General features: G+C 41.7%; 1 protein-coding gene across 2 annotated transcripts in view; it reads right to left on the bottom strand.

The window, feature by feature from the left end:
* Positions 1-23567, bottom strand: part of Srp54 (signal recognition particle 54) — a 67015-nt gene that overhangs the window by 3420 nt on the left and 40028 nt on the right. The window contains exons 15-16 of one of the 2 annotated variants that reach the window (XM_051195852.1): positions 23073-23168; positions 966-1063 (exon numbers count right to left, since the gene is read on the bottom strand). In XM_051195852.1, coding sequence (XP_051051809.1) covers positions 966-1063; positions 23073-23168 — 194 coding nt within the window. Of the gene's footprint in view, positions 1-965; positions 1064-20435; positions 20887-23072; positions 23169-23567 lie in introns of those variants that run through there. The other variant, XM_051195851.1, reaches the window with a different exon arrangement.

The raw sequence follows: 23567 nt of genomic DNA, 5'->3' as shown, positions 1-23567 counted from the left end.
TAGTTGAGCGAAACCATTCAGTTCATAGAGGAGGTGGCACTCTATCTGGACCCTGAGATACAAGTCAGTATAGAATGAGTAACCTCTTAGGAGAATTATCCTGAGTGAGATAGGACTCCAGAAGCTTCTGAAGTGGACTGAACAAACTGGGGAGGCTTGAACATGGTGCGCTTTTTTTGGTTTTTTTTAAAAACATATTTGAGAGCTGGAGAGATGGCTCATAAGTTAAGAGCACTGACTGCTTCCAGAGGTCCTGACTACAATACCCAGCAACCACATGGTGGCTCTCTTCTGCTGTGCAGGTGATCTTTCTAGGCTGACCTCCAGGCACAGCCCTCCAAAGACTGCTTGTTGTTTACTGAGAGAATACACACCCTGTGTTCAGGCCTCTTCTGGCTTTACCTGACCTGTTTTTGACTCACTAAGCCCTCTGGTCTACCATGTGCTTGCCAACATACACTAGGTGCTGTTATGAGCATTTTATACACTAACCCTAACAGGAGATGCAGTTTTCCTGACAAAGGGATTTGAGGGTTGGGGAACTCAGTAAATACCTCACTACTTACACAGGGTACGTGGTATTTCTTCATTTTTAAAGTAACAATATCAAAAGGTATAAAAAGATCAAATTAATATATATGAGGTGCCTCACTTATTAGCACTGGCAAACAAAACCTAGCATAGGTTTTATACATTTACCTTAGGAAATCTGAATTTTGAAGAGTTCTAAAATCTGTTAATTTAATAAAGTAAATAAGCAATCTTTGGTGATAAAGCCCTCATCTGGCATATGTAAGGTCCTGTGTTTGACATCTATCACTGCAAAAAAAAAAAAAAAAAAAAAAAAAAAAAACAGAACAAAAAAACTGGAACTATCTTTTGGGCTCCTAGAGTGCCTACATACTCAACTTGGAGCTCATCAAGCCTCAGACAAACCATCAATAAAGTTAAAAAAGGATACACACCTCTTTCTTCATCCGGTAATACTCATCAATGGCATACTGGTATTTTGGGGTGCTGATACCCAAAACAGATGCAATCTTCTCCCCAAGAAAGTCACACACTATAGATACAAAAATTAAGAGACATACAATACCATAAACATTTCTTGAGCATTTTATGTAATACTAAAAATACAAGAGTTACTGTTTTATCCTTAAACCCAATAAATGTATCACTGTCTCCTCACTTCCGTCCTGGATACCAGTCTGTTCACATTCCTATTTTTGCATGTTTGTTTTAAGAACAGTGTCTCACTATATAGCAAACATATTCAGAGTATTTAGTCAGAGATCCTCCAGCAGCCTCCACAGTGCTGGGATTAGTTGTGTGGTAGGCCAGCCACAGTTCTGCTACATGCTTCTCATCGGGTACTATAATTATCAGTTAGAGGTCTCTTCTTTTGGTAAAACACACTGTGTGAGAAGGTTAGGATATCATTGGCTGGAGAAAAGGGATGATGAACCTGCCATGGCTTCCTCACCAGGATGGTGTGTACACTTCAACTGGGAGCCATACAAACCCTTAGCTTGCTTTTGCCAGGCATTCTGTCCCACCAAAATCAGCACCTAATACCGAAGGCTCTGGCAGGCAGTGAGAGGTCAGGCTTGGGAAATGTGAAGAAGTTGTCAAAGCAGATAAAAGAGCTAACATTCAAATCCAAATCTGTGTGTAAATTTTGTGCTCTTCCATCACACCAAACACTCCTGACCACTATACATGCTCAATAAATGTTGCCTCAAATACTAGCAATGATTTGCTCTAATACAAAAGTGACAGACATTATCAAGTAGTTCATTGCAAACAGTAAATTTTATGGTTTAAACATTAGCATCGTAACTACGTAAGTTGATAATTCACTTCCTTCAAATATCAGTTATGATTCAATTTAAGAAGTGAAATACTGCTGGGACACACCTCAGTGGAAGTTTTTGCCTGGGATGTACAGGGCAGGTTCAGTCCTCAGCATCATAAAAAATTTCATGGAAGAAAACATGCATCCCTATAACTCAATAACAATAAAATGATAAGATTCTAATATACAAAAAAATTAAATAATAAAAATTAAAATATGAAACGTTTACAATAAGGCTTTGGAATAAGCAATGAGACATTATGAGACTAACAGCAGTAGGAGACCAAATGGTAAAGTAACAGAACGGGTGGTTAATAGGGTTTAAAATATGACAACCCTGCCTACGATAATGGTGCCATCTTCCAGGGGTGGTTTTTATTATTATGCTTAGGGGATGGTGTATTGCGTGGAGGTCAGAGGACAACTCATCAGGAATAAGTTCTTCTTTCCTGACAGGGCTTCCAGGGATCAAATCTGCTTGTCAAGTTTGGTGGCAAGTACTTTTACCTGCCTGAGCCAACTTGCTGGCCCTAGTTTGTTTTGTAACACAACTATAAACTGAAGAACATTTCTACAAGCTAGAGTAATATTTTCCAATGTTAGCTGGCTACCTGTAGAGACAAAGTGGTTCCCTATTTTGCTGCTGCTTCCGTGGGAGCATCCCATTTGGTAAAGCTCCTGTGAGCAGAACTTATTACAGAGATCATGCAGCATTCAAACAGAAGAGCAATACCTGAGAGGGTTGATGTGGCAGCCCGAAGCATGTAAAACCATAAGTAGGGGCCCCAGGGAAGTTTTGTCTGCAACAAGAAGTCAGGTTAGCAACCAACATTCATCCGATACTCACTATCTTTACACGAGAGTGAATTGGTCAAACAATTAGTAGGCATATAAGATATTCCATAGGTAGGAATCCAGTCAAATAAAAACGTAAGTATATTATATCCAAATTCCACAAAAATACTTCATTGTATTCCATATACACCACCAACTTCACCCATGGAAGGACCAAAAACAGATTTGGCAATGGAATGGCACTGCAACTCAGTCTGTACAAATTCTACAGCCTATCTTCTGTCTTGCTTTTTGGGTTGTTTTTTGTTTCTTTTTTGTTTTGTTTTTTTGTCTTTATTCTTCATAAGCACACCCGAAAGATTATTATAAAGGCATTAAAAAGCCAAACAAGAACATCTAGGAAGACTGAGTAGAGCCAGATGGCATACCTATAATTTTATCCCAGCACTTGAGAGGCAAAGCCAGAATAATTACATTTTAAGTTTGGGGCAAGCCTAGTCTATATATCAGTGTCAAGCCAGCCTGAGCTACACAGAGGAGTCTGTCTCCAAAGAGACTGAGTAGAGATCATCCTGTGATGAAAAGGAGGTCTGCTGGTGTTGAGGAGATAATGCAATTGGTAAAGTGCTTGCCATGCAAGCCTAAGGACACCAATTCAATTCCCAGACCCCAGGAATAATCCCAGGGAGAGAGAGAGATAGGAAGATTGCTGGGGCTCACTGGCCAGCCAGTATCCTAGTTGGCAAGCTCCAGGTTCTAGTGGGAGCCCTTGACTCCTGAGGAACATTTGAGGTTGATCTCTGTCCTCCATATACATGTGCACAAATGAGTACACACACAGGGTAGGCCAATTACTGTGATGGTTTATATGAAAAACAAAAAAGAGTAGATGAGGTGGCTTAGTGGGTAAAGGCACTTGGTTGGTACCCAACCTGACCACTTGAGTTTATCTTAGGCGCCATAGTGAGGCTTTATTAAGTAGCCTAGCCTGGACTGGAACTCACTATGGTGCCTAAGCAAGCCTTGAACTTGGGACTTTGCATGCACATGCTGGTACTATAAAACTTTAAAAACAAACATAAGAATTAAATCTCTAGCCAAGTGTGGAGGTGCACACTTTTTTCTGGCCTCTTCAGGCAGTGCACACACATGGCACAGAAGAGACATACATGCAGGCAGGCAAAACACCCAGACACACAAAATAAAAATAAAAGTTAAAAAATAATTTTTTAAGGGTCTGGAGAGATGGCTCAGCAGTTAAGAGAGCACTGGCTGTTCTTCCTGAGGGCCAGGGTTCAATTCCCAGCTCACAACCATCGATAGTGGGATCTGGTGCCCTCTTCTGGTGAGCATGCAGGCAGAACACTGTATACATAATAAGTAAATCTAAATCAGAAAATTTTAAAAAGAGTGAAAAATGGGGCAGCCACCATGAAAAGCGACTAGAAAAAGTTCCTCAAATGTTTAAACAGTTAACAACTCCACTCCTAGGTACATACCCAAGACAAAAAACACACAGTGACACAAAAGCCTGTATTTATAGCACGATAATCACATGACCCAACTGGTATAGACAACCAGAGTTTCCATTAGCTGACAAAGGAATGAATAAAATGCAGTATATTCACACAATAAAGTATTATTCAGATATTATGTAATATAATAGTATTATATAAAGATCAAAGTACCAACATATGCTATAACATGAATGAACCTTAAAGACATCAAGCTAACTGAAGGAAGGCAGAAAGAACACACATCTGTTCATGTCAGAGAAACCTATGTACCGACAGAAAGATTAGTGGCGGGCAGGAGTGAGGTAGGACCTGGAGGGTAGAAAGTGAACTACTGCTTTCCAGGATGACATAATGTGCTAAAACTGATTGTGGCTGTGCATATCTGCGATGGGAATATGCTAACTGCTTTAAGCAGTTTAAGTGTATTTGTGTGGCATGTAAGCAGGGGTTTGGGGCTGGAGAGATGGCTCAGAGGTTAAGAGCACTGGTCATGAGTTAAATTTCCAGCAACCACATAGTGGCTCACAACCATCTAAAATAAGATCTGGTGCCCTCTTCTGGCAGCAGGCAAACATGCAGGTAGAACACTACATGTAACAAAAAAAAATTTTTTTTTTTTTAAAAGAGCAAGCAGGGGGCTCAATCAAGGTTTTTTGTTTTGTTTTTTACTTTGGTTTTTTGAGACAGGGTTTCTCTGTGTGGCTTTGGAGCCAGTCCTGGAACTTACTCTGTAGACCAGGCTGGCCTCAAACTCACACAGATCCCACCTGCCTCTGCCTCCCAAGTGCTGGGATTAAAGGACAATGGCCAACAATGTATCACTTTTGTTTCTACTTAGACACTGGGTAGCTTTTGAGACAATGTGTTTTTGGTTTTGTTTTCCTTTGAGACAGGCCCAGACAGATCTCACACTTGCTCTATAGCTGAGGCTGGTCCTGAACCCCTGATCCTCCTGCCTCTACTTCCTGACATACCAGCTGACAATGACTTCTAAAAACATGGATACATACAAACATTTTAAAAGACAACTATAATCCCTTCAGAGTACTTTAAAAGGCAAACATTTATCCAAACATGCTTCCCTATATGGATTACCATTAATATTCAACATGTCTGGCTACTGAGTATATTGTACAATCCTTTAAATATTTTCTGTATTAGAGAATTTGGAATTGGAGGATGGGCTGGGGGGGGGGTTGAAACTGGGTTTCTCTGTATAGCCTTGCCTGTCATGGAACTAGCTATGTAGACCAGGCTGCCCTCAAACTCACAGAGATCCACCTGCCTCTGTTGCCTGAATGCCAGGATTAAAGATGTGCACCACCACTGCTTAGCTAGGATTGTTTTTGGTTTTTTATTTGTTTTGTTTTTGTTTTTGTTTTTAACAGCCAAAAATTTACTGAGCTAAACCTTATAAAAAAAATTAGCATGTCTTAAATAGAATTGTTAAATTCTTTCATTTGTTTTATTTTATTTATAGCACTTTCGAGAAGCTAGTTAATCATAGAACATTTACTTGTTTATTGCCTATATCCCCACTAGCATATAGTTTATGGAAGCCACTTCCCTATGACCAGCATCTAAACCAGAACTTCTCAGAATTGCCCATTGTAAACACAGGATATTGGACTTTGTTCCCTTGAAGAACACTCCTTTCCGTGAACTGATGGAACTAAAATTCACACTAATAAAGAACTCTGAGACAAAGAAGGACTGGTGTAGACTATTGAAATGTTGGAAATCCATCCATATTGTGTAAAATATAATGTTTTACTGGATGGTAGTTGATTTAAACTTCAAATGGTCCTTTCCCTTCAGTATTGGAGGAGCAAACAACCAGCGAAGACTGCCCTTGGCACCACACATACCGGGTCAATGGTGGGTAGCACATCCTTCTTCTCGAGGCCTTCGACTTCATCCTCGTCAGTGCTGTACTCCTCCATGGTCTCTCCACTAACAAAGTGGATGACCCTCCGTGGAACTTTCTTCTTTTTTCCTATGACTCCCAGTTCCACATTCTCAAAGCCCCTTTCATTACTCATCTATATGAATGAAAAATTGAGAAAATGAGTTTGGAGTAAGTATTTCTTTCACCGAATATCTAACAGATATTTGCTTTATTTCTTTAATGAATGTATTTATTTTTTATCTTATGTGCATTAGTGTTTTGTCTGCATGTGTATCTGTGAGAGGGAGTTAGAACTTGGAGTTACAGACAGTTGTGAGCTGCTATGTAGGGATTGAACCCAGAGCCTCTGGAAGAGCAGTCAGTGCTCTTAACTGCTGAGCCATCTCTTCTGTCCCTGTTTGTCTTACGTTAAATACCAAATAAATTAGACAAATCATATTCGGCAACTTTTTAAAAAATCATACAAATTTCCGGAATCCTAAATCCTCTTAAGGCCAAGAAGGTTCCTATCGCGGTTAAATAAGGATCAGGATAAACAAATAGGCCGAATAGATGTTTATTCAGGGAGAAATAACTTACAACCTAGACAGATGAACACCAGGAAATTAAACCCGATCCTCTCCTGCCAACAAGAGAGCCTTTCCTGGCTCCCCTCCGACCTCCTTCCACAGGTCACTCCACACATGGCTCCACCCCCCCAAAATGGGCATGGTCAGTGCCACAGACGAACTATCTCACTACAGGTTCTAAAATTCAGTAAGTCCCTACAGACATCAAGGGCTCCTATAGAGAAGGCATTTAAAATGGGGGAACTTCTCTTTTCAGATATGTATGTATATGGGTGTTTTGCCTGCATAATATGTATGTGCACCTTATATGTGCCTGTCCCACACTGGACACCCAGGACACTATGGGTTGTGAGGTACCATGTGGGTGCTAGCAACCAAATCCACAGTCCTTTCTGAAAGAGCATTAAGAATTTCTAACTGCTGAGCCATCTCTCCAGCCTGGAGGTTAGGGAGAATTTTAAACACTGTGCCAAAAAAAAAACCCCTGAAAAGCCTTCAGTGTTCTATACCTGAATTTCCAGATAACTTGGTCATTAGTATATAAGTGGCAACAGTTTTTTTAAACAAAGATCTACAAATTTCAAAAACTACTTATAGTCCTGTAAGAGACTAGCGTGCTTGTGCATGCCTTTAATTCCAGCACTCTGAAGGTAAAGGCAGGCAGATCTCTATGAGTTTGGAGGTCAGCTCGAACTACATAATGAGTTCTAGGACAGCCAGAGCCACATAGACCCTGTCTCAGAAAAAAAAAACAAAAAGTACTTGCCATATAGCTGAATATAACTGTGAACTTTTGATCCGTCTTTGTCCATCAATCAAGTAGTGGAATTATTCAGTTTGGGAAAGGCAAGTGTGAGTGTGTGTAAGTCATGGTCTCCTATGGACTCTGAACCTCCAAGGAGGGCAGACTGGCCAGCAAGACTTGGGACCCATCTGGCATTACAAGCTATTTTTCAGAAGTATGTTCCAGGGACAGATCTCAAGTCATCATACTTGTCCTATCTAAGTCATAACAACTAGCACAAAATTCTGTTAATCCTGACTTTTGTCAGTTTTTAAAATCTACAAAAGAGAAAACCTGAAACATGATTCACGGGTTTGTTTTGTTTTGGGGGAGGGGAGTTGGAATACCAAAACTATGTAAGTATAAAACCAAATTTTGAGTAACATTCTTGGTATGCAGTAATTTTCAGTGACATCTGCCTTGTCCTAATTTTCACATCTCATAGAAAAGATTAAGACAGCTATGGTAGTCAGTGCAAGCATATAATCTCAGCACTTAGGAAGGAGAGACAGGAGGACCAGGGGTTCAAGGTCAGCCTCCACTACACAGTAAATATGAGGCCAGCCTGAACTACAAGAGGTCCTATCTGAAAGATTAACCAAAAGAGGGACATGGAGATGGGTTAGCACTTGCTGCTCTTAAAAGGATCTAGGTACACACATGACAGCTCACAAGCATCTCAACTCCAGACCCAGGGACTGACTCGGACACCCTCTTCAAGGCTCTGAGGCAGCAAGCAAACAGACAGACATATGTGCAGGCAGAATACCCATATACATAATAAAAATTAACCATTGTTTTTGACACAGTAAATCTCAAATTTTAGGCCTATAATTTTAAGCAAACTTTGTGTGAAGGCCAAGTAGTAAATATCTTAAGTTTTGCAGACCAGCTAGTATCTTTCATAAATGAAATCAACAAAGCAGACAGGGAGAATCCGCTTATATAGACACCATATAAAGAATGGACATGGCTGGATTCCAGTAAAACTTAGTAAGACATGAATGAGTGCCTGGATCTAGCTCCTGGCCTATGGCTTGTGAACTAGACTCAAAGTGCCAAACCTATGAGAGACAATTCATAAGTGTGCCTCCAACCTCAACTTCGGGAAATGGGCGGTGAAGGGAGACATTGCCAGGAAAAGCAACCGAGAAATAACTTGGTACAAAATTTTCAACAACTATAAATAAAAACCATTTTCTGCCTATTCCAGACATTTCATTTTTACAGATACTAAACCTGTATATGAGAATAGTTTGGGGGAGGGGCATCGTTCTCAGCAGGGGAGAACATGTGTTGTTTTTACACAGGACTCACATCATGGGTGACAACCACCCATTAACTCCACATCCAGGGGATCCAACGCCTGGCTACCAAGCATACTCGTGGCACACACACATACATAAAGGCAAAACATTTATACACATAAAATAAACCTTAAAAATATTTTACTGTCAGTTATACAAATTACATCTCTCTCCTCTGTAGTCCTGGCTGCCCTGGAATTCACTATGTAGACCAGGCTGACCTCAACTCACAGAGCTCTCCCTGCCTCTGCCTCCTGCTTACTGGGATTAAAGGTGTGCACTATCACACCAGGCCACAAGACCTGTTCTTAATAGAAGATTGCCTTTTTTGGAGATGCCCGAAACACTCAGGCCTTCTTTTAAACCTCAACCAGGTTTTTAGCAGCATGGGGTGGGCACCCTTTCCTCTGACTGACAACAGTCCCTGGCATACAGTAACAGTAGACCCTCCGCCTAGTGACAGAGGTGCTAAATAAATGAAGAGCTGGAACCTGAGCTCCTCAGGGACTGATGCTGAGATTCTGCTAAAAGTCTATTCAGAAAAGAGTCTGTATAAAATGTCCCATCAGATCCTAAGTGGCCTGACCAAGGCCTGAGATTGCTGACAGAGTCTACTGTTTCTACTCCTTGCCTACATGGTACAACAGGCTGGCCTTTGTCTTTCTTTTTTGAGACTGGGTCTCACTCTGTGGCCAAGGCTTGTCTACAATTCATTATGTAGACCGAGCTGAACTCAAATTCACAGCAATCCTTCTGCCTCGGGCTCCCAAATGTTAGGATTACAGGTATAAATCACCAGGCCCAGATGGAGTTTCTCTACTGTAACAACGTGAGAAGGAATGTAAGATGTCCTAAGTCTTCCTCCTCCGAGCTTGACACTGACCTCTTCCTCGAGTTGGGCAAACCCCTAGAATTCCCAGAGGTGTTTTTACTTCAGGAATGTAAGATAAGAAAAACTGGTAAATTCCAGAAGTCTCTATCCATGATGTGAATCTGTATTAACAAGGAAGCAATGTGTAAACAGAAATACTCTTGTCCTTTGTGGGATGGGAACTGAGGAAAGCCTAAGGGGTCTTCCTGGGAGGCTTACCTTCCCCTACCACCTTTACTGTGTAAATATTTATGTTTTGAATCAAGACTGTGATTCTTCCTGGCCTCCTCAGGGACCCCAACACATGTGGATACACACACATATGAAAACACTGTGGTCTGGCACTTTTTTTCTCTGATGGTAACAAGATGACATCCTGGAATGAGCCTTAGCCTGGCAACTAAAGCATAACATAGGGGTGGTCAGGTCTAAGGTAATGGCGATGCAACTGTTAACACTCCTGAAGGGAGGGTGTGGAGATGCCCTAAGCTTCAATTTCAGCTACCACTCCTTTCTCCCAACTTCAAGCAATTTTGGGAGATTCAAGACTATATAGAAGTAAAAGGTTGATTAAATGTGAGACCCTATGAGATCACCACCCATGATGGGGTGGGACCTGATGGTGAGGCAGCTGTCTGGGGTCACCCCCATTCCTGTGAATAACTCATCCATATTAAGGCCCAATAAACTCATGGCCTCACCAACATGGACTGTGGTAAGCGTGTATTTTGGGATGTCCTTGGTGACGGGTTAGAGGTGTACTTGTGCCTCCCCAGGAAAAGTTAGCACAACTTAATATTATTAACACCAAGCAAGCAGCTACGTAAGTTATGAGTATGGATATGCTTCCTTTGCTTCGGTGAAAGCCAAGGGGTGGGGAACACACCGGGACTGCATCCCTGAAGGGTTGCTTCAAACTAGCCAAGCGCACAAAAGAGAGAGTCTCCCTCAACCCTCTTACTCTCAACACTGTAGCCCACCCAGAGTGGCATCACGCGGGTGGCAACCCTCCTTATTGTCCTAAACTCTGGACTTACAAGTGTGACTTACTGTTTTCAGACTTTACATGTTTCACCTTCTACATAAAGAGAAGGGGTGGGGTAAGATTCCATAGGAACAGACAGGTACAGCAGATTTTATTAGCACATTACAGCTCGGACTAAGAGTGACAGGCAGTCAGACCACATTTCAGGAACCTGTAGTTTTGGAAAAGTGCCTGACTGACATTCAAGTACTTAATTTCAGAAATGAAGCTACTGAAAAAGCACCTTTCTTACATGAAGTAGAAGCAATTCCAAGTTTCTAAAAGCCAAAATTTTATATACTCCTGCAGTAGGTTTCAAAGCAGTTTCTTCTAAAACCAGTGGTGATAGAAATCACCACCAGTCATGCAGTGGCTAGTCTGTATTTACAATGTGGCCAATCACAACTGTCTTCCGGATTTGGGACAGTATGAAGAGAATGATGGCTCAGGGAATAAAAGCATTTGGTGCAACAGGCAAGCGCCAAACACCCAATTACAAACAAAATTTATAAACAATGTAAAGCGCTTCATTAGTAATTTTTATTACTTACATGTTGAAATGTTTTTATACAACGGATTAAAATATATTAAAGTTAGTATCACGAGATTATTTTTACTGTCTTAAGGTAGCCATTGACAAACTCCTTGTGATTCACAATTGCCGTTAGCTCATGTCTTTGCAGGGCTGTATAGATCATCTCATCCGTGAACTGGGGATAACACCCATCTCCAGATGTTAATAAAAGGATCAGGTGAACTGCAGACAAGTCTCAGCGAGGGGTGGTCCAGATCAGGCTACCTAACTGATGTGAGAAGACTCCGCTTGAGAGGGAGCACAATTTCCTGAGTCTGGGCCCTGGGCTGGGTTAGAGAGAGCTAGCTGAGCAGTCCATGCCAATAGTGCATCTGCCATTCACTAATCCCCGGGCCCTCTCACCGCCAGGCAGACCCCGCAGCCCACAGGGCGCCGCGCCTGAATTTCGGCGACTTTACAGCCTTTCCGGGACACGCCTGTTTTCTCTCGCTCGCAACCGGTGGCTGGAGCGTCACCCCGGAAAGCCCGGGCAGCGGAGGCCGCGGTGCCCCTCCTCGGCAGCCGCCCCTTTCTCCGAACAAAATGGGGACACCGAAAAGAACCCCGAAATGTCCAGCGGAGATTGCACCGGAGGCAGCGGCTGCCCCTCGCCGCCAACCTACCTGCCGCGTCGTGTTTCCGAACGCCGCGGCGGCCGCCGCCTCGGTTTCTCCCTCCGCCGCGCGGCCCGGCTCTTGGTCCATGGTCAGCTCCGGCCCGGGCAGCCGTGGCACGGAGGGTGATCCGAGAAACTCTCGCCACTGGCCGCCGAAGGCCCCCGCCGCAAGCCCTGAGCACCAGGGCCGCAGAACGCAGACTCCTCTCCCGGCGAAGGCTCGCCTGGAGTGGCGGGCACGGGGCGGGGCCTCCGCCGCTTCCGCGGCTCGGGGGCGTGGCCACCGCCCTAACCTGCGCTGGAACCAATCACCGGGTCACCTGGCCCTCTGCAGCCGCGAACCAGGTGGAGACACCCGACACACCGGTTTCTGAGCTGGTAAAACCAGAACTGCGTGCCTGTCTGCAGCTGAGAAGGAGTGCAGGCTCGAAAGCTGGAAAAACGCACAGTTCATGTTACATGTTCCATTCCCCTCAGAATGTCCTTGAAATAAAAGCCCCCACGGGTGAATTTTGCTTGCAGTGTGCTGGTGAATAACTATGGGAGAGTGGGTGTAAAGAGGTGTGGGACTTTATTTTTCCTAGTATTCAAATTAAAGACATCATAATTGCAATGATTACTACAAGACTTCGTGGGTTTTTTAAGGTCTCACGTAGCATCGAATTCCCGATATAGAGGGTGAACTTGAATTTACAGTTCTCCCTACTCCACTTCCTGTGTGCTGGGATTTGAGGCAAGTGTCACAAAACCTGCTGAGGTATTAACTTACTACATAACTTAGACATTACGCTAACTGAAGCATCTCCAGGTAAATAGCTTATTAACAGGATCATCTTCAGACGGCCGATGGTGGTGCTCACCTTTAGTCACAACACTTGGAATAGGCCAGCGTGGTCTACGTCGTGAGTTCCAGGCCAGGACAGCCAGGACTGTTACACAGTCTTTAAAAACTATATAACAAAACGAAACAAAAAACCTAAAAACAAAAACAATAAAAAAAACAGGATCATCTTCACAAATATGTACATAATCTATAAAATAGTCTATCATGGTGGTCCACACCTGTAATCAAAACACTCCTAGAGGGGTTAAGAGGACACCTCCACACAATAGTAAGCTTGAGGCCAACTTGGGCTACATGAGACTGTCTCAAATAATGATGATGTTTATAAAAATAATACACACTATTTGGGCTACAGAATTATGATGATCCAAAGTCCCCTGCCCCTCTTGTACACGTGCTCTCAGAGCTCACGCCCCCTCAGCTTTCCACGGGCACATTTTTTTCTTTTTTTCTTTTTTTTTCTCAAATGTAGATCAGGTCAGGATCTTCCTGCCACTCAGCCTTGGGATTACAAACCTGGCTTCTTGGATAGTTTTAGAACTGTATTTCATGCCCGTCGAAATTCAGAAACATCCCCCAAAGTCAAGGCATGTCTGCTACTCAAGAGTGGCAGGGGCAGGCCCAGAGGTTCTGACATCCTCACAGATGTTTCTGTAAGGTGCACTCATCTCCTCACACTCTGCCCAATGTTCTTCTACAATCCGTACCCTGATGGCAATCTAAAAGCAACAACAAAGACCTTCAAGCACAAAGAATAATTCCTTAAATCTTCACTGAAAAACTGGTTATAAATACAACCAAATTAACTTGTTTGAAGTTACTTCATGATCTGATTCGATACAGTGGCATAAACAAAGAATTGAAACATCAAAACCAGACTGATAAATTGAAAATAAGGGCCAACTGTTACATTCTGTGAATTGGCCTTACAAACATGACAGTTCTATACTGTATGGGGGGCAGTCAATGATCATTATTATTAAAATATAGATATCTATAAACACATGCTATTTAGCAAATTAGTAACAAACATTAAATTACAATTCTCACTTCTGAATCAAATTATTTTCATGATTTACAAGTATCATGTTTACGGAAAATTCAAGTTATATTTCAATCAACTGGAAGCATTTTCTTAAAATAGGTTAACACATGAAATTGAAGAACACTTTATTATAAATCAACAACGCAAAGCAACAGAATATTGAGGAAATCCCAGTGGTTTATTTTTGAGCATTTATACTCATTTCCAAACTGTCATAGCACATACTAAATGAAAGTAGGCAATGAAGCCACATGCCAAAATATTTCTCCTTTCACACTGTCACTTAAGGAAACTGTAGCATGGACCAAAAAAACTGCCTAGAAAACACACTTGTTCTTGAAATTTGGTGCACACAGAACTATAAAGGTAAATTTGGATCTACCCACTGTGTGAAACCAGGAAAATAAAGCTGAACAAAAACTGCAAGTCGGGAATATTCATCAAACACAAGCTTCTTATGGCTTTTGCACAGCTCCATGTGTGTTTATGTATGTATATGTGTATGCAAATGTATATACTTAGTTGGGTTTTTCAGGTTAAGGGGTATAGCTCAGGGGTAGAGAGAGCACTTGCCTGGATTTACGTCTGGGTTTAATCCCCAGCCCTGCAACTGATAATGGTGATAATTAGGCCCACATTTTTGCTGGGTTTTAGGCAGAGAAAATTAATAAAAGCAATGATTCCATTTATGCAGGCCAATATATCAGGAACCCGGTTAAGGACTTTCCTTGTGTTAGTGCTTCTTTCTTAGAACAACTCTGAAGTAACACACTTTAATTATCACCTTTTACAGATGAGAACAGATGACACAGGTTAATTTGCTTAACAGGACAAGTGACAGAGTAGTGCAGGATTCGAACCTCAGTAGTGCCAGGCACCATGGCACCGTCTACAGCACCAGCTACATAGAAGGGTGAGGCAGGAGGCCTTTTGAGCCCAGGGGTTCAAGACCAGTCTGGCAATATAGCAAGATCTTCTATCTCAAATATATATACATATACAAAATATAATTCTTTCAAGAATTCCATTACTGATTTTCTTATAATAATGTCTCCTTGCCTCAGGGCAAGTTCATACACTATTTCTGTTAACAGAGTAACAACACAATTTTATAAAATCAAGCACACATATCAACTAATGGAGCTCGTTCTCCTGATGGAGGACGTCCTTCTGTATATGTTTCTCTTATTGGTTGATGAATGAACTGGCCAATAGCAAATAGAGTTAGGAAGATAGGAAGGAATAGGAGATGAGAATTCTGGGAAAGGTAGGCAGAGGAGACCAAGGAGGATGCCATGTAGACCACAAAGGATTAACAGGTCCAGACCCTTCTCTAGTAAGTCAAGACCACATGGAAATACATAGATTAATAGACATGGGTTAATAATTAAGACAGAGGTAGCCAGTAAGAAGTCCTAGCCATCGGCCAACAGTTTAATAATTGATGTAGCATCTCTGTGTGTTCATTAGGGGCTGAAGCAGTGGCACCTGGTGAGACAAGAAAGCCTCTACAACATTCTTCTATTTCCAATTATATGAAGTGTAACTGTTTCTTGTACCATTTTGGTAATAACTGAGATTACTGCCCCTTAACTTGCCAAGAACAGAGTAAAGGTTGAAATCATCTCTAACATAATTCTCATTTCCTTTGTGTCTTTTAAGCACACCTCCCTTTCTACATTTTGAGGCAGGATCTCACTACATAGCCTTGGATGGCCCAGAACTGTGTAGACCAGATAGCCTCAAATTCAGAGATTAACTTGTATCTGCTTCCTAAGTGCTTTGATTAAAAGTGTGCACCACCACCCACACCCAACACTTAATACTTTTAAGAGCGTAAAAAAGCAAGCATAAGTCTTTTAAAATGTAAAAACTAGCAATAACTATATGCTTTCCTCACTTGATGCAGACATGAGTATCTCTGGGAAAAACTGTGAGATGGCTCAGCAGTTAGGAGGAACACATGCTGCTCCCCTGGAGAACCTGTTCCCAACACCCATAGGCTGCCTCTAACTCTAGCTCTAGGGGAAACAATGTTCCTGACCTTGGTAGGCACCTGCACTCATATGCACAGACACAAATGTATGGTGAAAGGGAGGTGGGGAAATAGCTAGCTTAATAAAAATACACAGGGCTGAAGAAATGCTCATCAGTTAAAAGCACTGGCTGCTCTTCTAGAGGACCCAAGTTCAAATCCCAGCACCTAAATGTCAGCTCACAACTATCTGTAACTACAGTTCTAGGGGATCTGACATCCTCACACAGAGAAGCAGGCAAGGCACCAATGTAAGCTTTTTTTTTTTTTTTTTTTTTTTCTGTTCTTTGGTTTCTTGAAACAGGGTTTTTCTATGTAGCTCTGGCTGTCCTGGAACTCACTCTGTAGACCAGGCTGGCCTCAAACTCACAGAAATCCACCAGCCTCTGCCTCCAGAGTGTTGGGATTAAAGGTATATGCCACCACTGCCTGGCCACTTTGGGCATTTCTTAATGCCAGGCACACATCAATTATCTCTCTTAGCAGCACATATTAATTTTTTAGCTTTTTTTTTTTTAACATTTATGATCCAACCAGTATTAATAAATTCATTGTTTTAGGCTAATAAGAATCTCTTAAGCAAAGTGAGGCTAAACTGGAGGAAAAGAGAGTTGTCAAATATAAGATATACATGTCAGCTGGGCACAGTGATGCACACCCTTAATCCCAGAATCAGGAGACAGAATCAGGAAGCTCTCTGTGAGTTCGAGACCAATCTGGTCTACATAATGAATTTAAGGACAGCCAAGACAATATGTACATAGTGAGGACCTGTTTCAAAAAAGAAAAAAGAATGCCCAAAAGAACTTTAGTTCACATTAATAAAATATTAAAAATTAAACTGCCTTATAAGGGTAGTTCCACTCTAAAAGCAGAAAATCACCTAAATATCAATACTCTGCTACCATGTGACAAGTCTTTCTCCATCCTGCCAGCTCCCAAATAATGACACAGAGACTTCTTATTATAAAAGCTCAGCCTATAGCTAGGTTTGTTCCTAACTAGCTCTTCTAACTTAAATTAACCCATTTCTATTAATCTACGTTTTACTATGTGGCTTTTTACCTTTCTTTCATTCCGTATGTTGGACTCCCTCCATGTCTTAGTTGGCATCTCCCCTGAGCCTCAATAACCTCTTCCTACTTCTTCTCTGCTGGGCAGTCCCACTTACCTGCCTAGCTATTGGCCATTCAGCTCTTTATTAAACAAGCCACAGCAATCTATCTTTACACAGTGTATAAACATAAGGCATTGCAGAGAATTAGCTTAAGCCCATAGGTGAGCAAGCATTCAACAGTAAGCACAGATAAATATCCTTGTAAAACACTGTGTAAAACACAGAGCACATACATACAACACCTAACTACTACAATAACATGCCATAGGCTAGACAACTCATCTAGAGGTAAAGTTTAAGCTAATTTCTTAGCAAATGGGATGCAAATTAACCACACCAGTAACTTTCAGTCCCAAAGCAGAGGACATTGAGATGACATCTCATAAAATACTGTAATGGTCAAAACACTGTAATTGGAATTTAATTGTTAAGAAATTTGGGGTCTAGAGAATGGCCATGATTAAGGGGACTTGATGCTCTTTAGTAAGACCTACCTGGGTTTGGTTCTATGGTGTTTTGAATGAGAATGGCCCCATAGGCTCATAAGCTTCAACACCTGGTCTGTTGGCAGGACTGTTTAGGGAAGACTAGAAGGTGTGCTTTGTTAGAGGAGATGTGTCTCCAGAGGGAGGCTTTTCCCATTGCCAGTGTCTTTCTGCCTCCTACTTGCAGATTAAGATGTGAATTCTCAGCTGTTCCTGCTTTCATGCTCTTCCTCCCCTATACATGGACTGTGTATGTGGCACACATACCTTGGGGGTAACCAAGAGTTCTCTAGTTGGACTGGAAATTATGCCTGACACTGGAAACCTAGCCAACTACCCAGGGGCTGGTGAACCACAGATCTCAGAGAGCCTACAAATACCAATTTACTAAACCAACATAACAAATCTTTGTCCTCTACCCACAGATAAAGTCCTCATCCCTCATCAAAGTAACTCCTCCTTGCAACATACAGAGATCATTTCAGAAAACAACAATCAATCCAAATGCAGAGTTGTGGATCACTGACTGGCATTGCAGTCTTTGGAATTCTAACATATACATAAGACCCCTAGCCTTGTGGGACTGAGCAACTACTAGATTCTTGGACTCCATTCACAGTCACTGTAGGACTGAAGCCTGTTAAGCCATTCTAATAAACCACACATACACACACATATACACACCATACACACACACACACACCATAGTCTGTGACTCTAGAGAACCCTTACTAATGTACTGACCAAGGGGAATCCAGATCTTTAACTGTCCTTTTGCCACTGTTTAGTTTTTGAGAAATAAATTCAAATCAGGCACAAAAATAGCAAAACCCATGTAGAAGGCACTCAGGATGTTATGGCCAAAAGTTCACCTCATTTACCTTTATTTAGCCAAAACAAAAATACCCAGAAAACAGAAACCACTAGCTTGCATACCCAGAAAAGGTAGTATGCATTTTAATTAACATTTTCTCTAGTTTCAGATTTCTACAGCTATGCCAATTCTGTAGAACACAGAGTACGTAATTTTTCCAGGACACAGTGCCCAGTAGAGAAATCCTAGTCTTCTACTAAACAATTATTGGCGATAATATCTCTACCTAAGCAAAACACAGAATCATTTTTTTTTTTTTGTTTGTTTCACATTTGGTTTTTGAGACAGGGTCTACATAACTTGGGCTGGCCTTTAACTCATTATCTTCCTGTCTCAGCCTCCTAAATACTGGAATTTGCTAAGCATTATCATGCCCAGCTGAACTGCATTCTTTATGCAAATACTTAAAAAAATTTATTTGTATGCAACATTCTGCCTCCAGTACTCCTGCAAGAGGGCACCAGATCTCATTACAGATGGTTGTGAGCCATCATGTGGATGCTGGGTATTGAACTCAAGAGCTCTGGAAGAGCAGCTGGCACTCTTAACCTCCAAGTCATCTCTCTAGCCCTGAGAATACTTTTAAAAGGGTGGTAATTTATGGGCTGAAGAGATGACTCAGAGGTTAAGAGCACTAGTTGTTTTCCAGGGGGCCTCAGTTCAATTCCTAGCAACCACATGGCGGCTCATAACCAGCTATAAGATCTGGTGCCCTCTTCTGGCCTGCAGGGATACATGCAGACAGAACACTGTATACATAATAAATAAATCTTTTTTTAAAAAATGGTAGTTTACCATAATTACAGTATTTAGGAGGCTGAAGCAGGAGACTAGGCATTGAGTTCCAGACCAGCCTGAACCTTTCTCCTAAAACCAACCAAAGGTAAACATGGTAGCTGTTAGTATTCAGGCTTCTATCTGTACTGGCCTGTCCTTGGGATTCTGACAGGACACACCCTCAGTTGCAGCCACTAAGAGCACCATCTGTGCACATTCACTTTGTACCCATTTCCCATCCTTCTCTTTCTGGCTTTCCCTCCCTCCCTTCTTTCCTTTCTCCTTTCTCCAGCTGCTCTGTCTCCAAAGGCTGCTCTCCCCTCTTCCCATTCCCCTTATGATCCATTTCCCTAATAAAGCACCCCTCTGCTTGAACCCTGTCGAATGTCCATTTTCTTAAATTACAACAGTAGCAATGCAGTTCCAGCACTGCTACAGCAAGATGGGAGGTGAAAACTAGAGAATGCCCAGAAGGCCAACTAACCGGCTATCCAGAAAAAACAAGAGACCCTGTCTTAAATACCGTAGAAGGCAAAGACTAGCACCTGAGGTTGTCTTGACTTCTAATAATGTGTACCCTGGCATGTGCATGCATGAACTTGAATATTCTCTCTCTCTCAATTTGGGTTTTCTGTTTTGTTTTAAGAACTGTGGCCTATGACATGGCTCTGTGGGAAAAGGCACTTGATGTCAAGTGTGACTGATCTGAGTTCAATTCCTAGACCCACACAGTGAAATGAGGACTTCTGCCAAGTTGTTGTCTGAAGCCCAGTGGTGCCTCACACCTTTAATCCCAGCACTCAGGAGGCAGAGGCAGGCAGATCTCTGTGAGCTTGAGGCTAGCCTGGTTTACAGAGTAAGTTCCAGGACAGCCAGAGCTACATAAGAGACCTGTCTTGCAAAAATAAAAAAGTTGTCTTCTACCTTCCACACACGTGCTACAGCATACATGCACTCACACAGACACATGGATACGTGTGGTTAATAGTTACCAATAACCCAACCAACTTCGCCATGGCCTTATTATTTTTAATATACAACACTATATAACCTGATAATTTAATTATTAATTTCCCATCGCAAATTTATGTATTATCTATTATCAAAACATAATTTTTCAGTATGTAAGAAACATAAAAATAGCTTTAAAAACAATCAAAGACTATGAAACTCCCAAAACATGTAAAACATTTAAGCTGGATACAAACATCACGCATTATGAACTATAATCAAACTATTGATTTCAATTTAAATAGCAAAGCTGAGATTTTTTTGTAATAAAGTTATTTTATTCTAAAATAAATAACATTTCCTAATATTCATGATTAAATTATTCTACCATATCTCCCTTTAAGTGTACCTGCTAGCTCTTTGTCTACTTTCTGGGGTGGGGAGGGTACACTGACCACATTAAACCATAAAGAAAGTTAACGACCCTTTAACTTATCACTTGAAGTTTATTTTGCAGCATGTTTCTTCAATATCATGTAATGTACTGATCGGGACTGTTTATAAATGTAATGCTTGGCTTTTGAGACAATTAAAAACCTTTATGTACTAAAATTTTACATCATGATTTGTTTAACTTAAGAAGAGTTATGACGGTGAAACTAACAGAAGATTTAAAGCAGAAATATGATGACTTTTGGAAAAAACCAGCCACTCCTCCATTATGTCAGATGAAGAGGAGGAAGACAAAAGGAAAAGGATGAGACAAAAGCATGAGGGCAAGAGAAGCCTTCTCCCCCACTTGCAGATGACAATCAACCAGGGCAGTTTATGCGAAGGCTTCTTCTTTACATGTTGTTGAATCCCATCATGCCTTTCATGTTGCCTGCAGCACCTTGCTGGAACTGCCTCATCATTGACTGGAGTCCTGCCATGCCACCTAGAGGGAGACAGAGTAAAACCGGTCATTCCCACCTGAGCTCTGAAATGGTTACTGCTTTTGCCTAACATGTACTTTAATTTATAAAAAATAGTGTTTTAGGCCCCCTGCATGTGGGTGACAGTTAGGAGGCCTGGGCAGTGTATAGGGTGCCTGGTAAGGGAACAGCATTTATACATAGCGTACAAATGGACATTGGGAGCCCATTCCCTATGGAGAGCTACTCTATCAACCTAGACACATGGGGGAGGGCCTAGACCTCCCCCCCAATGATGTGACAGACTTTGAGGGTCCCCCATAGAAGGCTCACCCTAATTTCTATGGAGCAGAAGAGGGATGGGATGGGGAGTCAGTGGAGGGCATAGGAGAATGGGAGGGAAAGGGAACTGGGAATGATATATAAAATAAGATTGTTTCTAAAAATGTGCTTCATGAAGTTACCATGACGCATAAGGTAAAACATGAAAAGATCTTGTCCACAATCAAGAACTCTAAACAGAACATTTTCAGTGACAAGACTAAGTCTTCTTGTAATGAAAATTAGTTTTATATGACGTGATCAATTCAGGATAAGGGCTGTGTTTCAAAGTTATGGAAAAAAAAAAAAAAAGAACTTACCATTTATTAAGCATTTACTATATGTCCAGAACTATACTAAAGGCTTTTACATATAGTACCAGCTTAGTCATTTGTCACAATCTCCTGATGAGCCATTATCTAAAATGTTTATCGAAAAGTTAAGTTTACAAACTTTTAGGGATTTTTCAGAGATTACATAGTAAAAATGGAATTGGAGTTCAAAAATTTGTGATTTCAAAAGTTCTATAAATAAAAATGCCCATCTAAAATAGGGGAAAGATCAATGGAAGAAGTATTAAGGACAGATGATTAGGGCTGGGAAGCAACTCAGTGGGAGAGTGTCTGCCCAATATACATGAGGCTCAGGCTCAATCCCTAGACTCCTCAACCTGGAAGCCCAGACAGGAAGTCAGAAGCTCAAGACCAAGCTGGGCTGTGCAATAAGACCCAGCCAGTGTGGATCACCTGAAATTCTATCTCAAACCAGACAAAGCAAAACAGCTTGCCCCTTCCCCCAAATTACCCAACAGGCCAGACATGGTGGCACAATCTTTAATCCCAGCTCTTGGGAAGTAAAGTCAGACAGATCTCTTTGAGGTGAAGGCCAGCTTGGCCTTCATACCAACTTCCAGGGCAGCCAGAAGAACTACACGGTGAGACACCATCTCAAAGCCTTTCTCAAATCCCCAAATAAATAAACAAGATAAAATAACTTTTAAAACCTAGAAAAAAATTTGGGTTTGGGAGATGGCTCCTGAGGTAGCAAGCCTATTTCCTGCATAAGCATGAGGACCTGGATTTGGAAACACAGCACCTTAAAGCTGGACCCAGAGGCCAGTGCTCTAAAATCCCAAGCCTGGGGAGTAAAGAGGAGAGCAAAGACACATGTGGATCGTTGGGTGGCCAGCCAACCCAGCTGAAACAGCAAGCTCCAACCAAGTTAGTAGTTAGAGACACATCTTTAAAAAGGTGAGCAAGAGAGGAAAAAATGGTCTTCGCATGTGCTTGTCCTACTATACACATGCATGCGCACGCGCATACAAACACACACACACACACACATACACACAGAGCAGCAGCAGCAGCAGCAGAAGAAGAACGAAGAGGAGGAAACCTCTATTTATAAGCTAGGGAAATGGCTCAGCAAGTAAAAGCGCTAGTTGCTCAAGCCTGATGACCCACATGAATTCCCAGAAGGCATGCAGAAAGCTACAAGCAGCAGTGTGCATCTGAAATCTCGGCACTCAACAAGATAAAGGCTGTAGGTCCACTAGCCTGGACTACACATAGTGTAGCAGGAAAACATGAGGTACTGCTTCGGTAAGGCACGAGGCAGGGACTGATTGGAAGATTGTTCTTTGATCTCCATGAGCACACACTTACATCATATACACCAGTCACAAAGTAACACACAGACACACAAAGCTCTTGAGAAACTGTTCAAAACACTTCTACTTATCTAGAATGAGTCAGGATTAGGTGGCCTTCTCCCTTCCACCATTTATCTTTTAAACAGGTTTTCACAGATCACTACGAAAGTATTCCCATTAAATTATAACTCTATAAATTAACAGTATGCTACAACTGGCCAAGGCTTTTGTACTTACCCATGTGATGAAGAACTCGTGGATCCATCATTTTGGCCATCTGTTGATTCAATTTTGCCATCTGTGACTGACTCACATTCTTAGACATATCACCACCTGATTAAAGAAAAATTATTATTATGTGATGTTGTGATGTAGTATGGAATATCATACACAATTTACTAATTTTTTTTCTCAAATATATTTTTCTGAGGAAAAACACATGTGACCAGCTTTTCATTGTTTTCACTGCATTAGCCCTGGCTAAACTGGAATTCACTATGTAAGCCAGGCTGGACAGAGATCCACCTGCCTCTGCTTCCTGAGTAATGGGATCAAAGGTGTGAGCCACCAAGCCTGGCTAGCTTTTTCTTAAAGCTATGATTTTTCCCCTAATATTTTTAGTTACAAATGTGATGAACTAAGAAGCAGAAGTGAGTGGTTATGAACAGGTGCAGTGGCAACTGCTTAACAGCACTAAGAGGAGGGACCCACACTTTTCCTTTGACCCCCGAG

This window comes from Phodopus roborovskii, unplaced genomic scaffold, assembly GCF_943737965.1.
Source record: "Phodopus roborovskii unplaced genomic scaffold, PHOROB, whole genome shotgun sequence".
Classification (NCBI taxonomy): Eukaryota; Metazoa; Chordata; class Mammalia; order Rodentia; family Cricetidae; genus Phodopus; species Phodopus roborovskii.
This window is presented reverse-complemented; position numbering and strand designations above follow the sequence as displayed.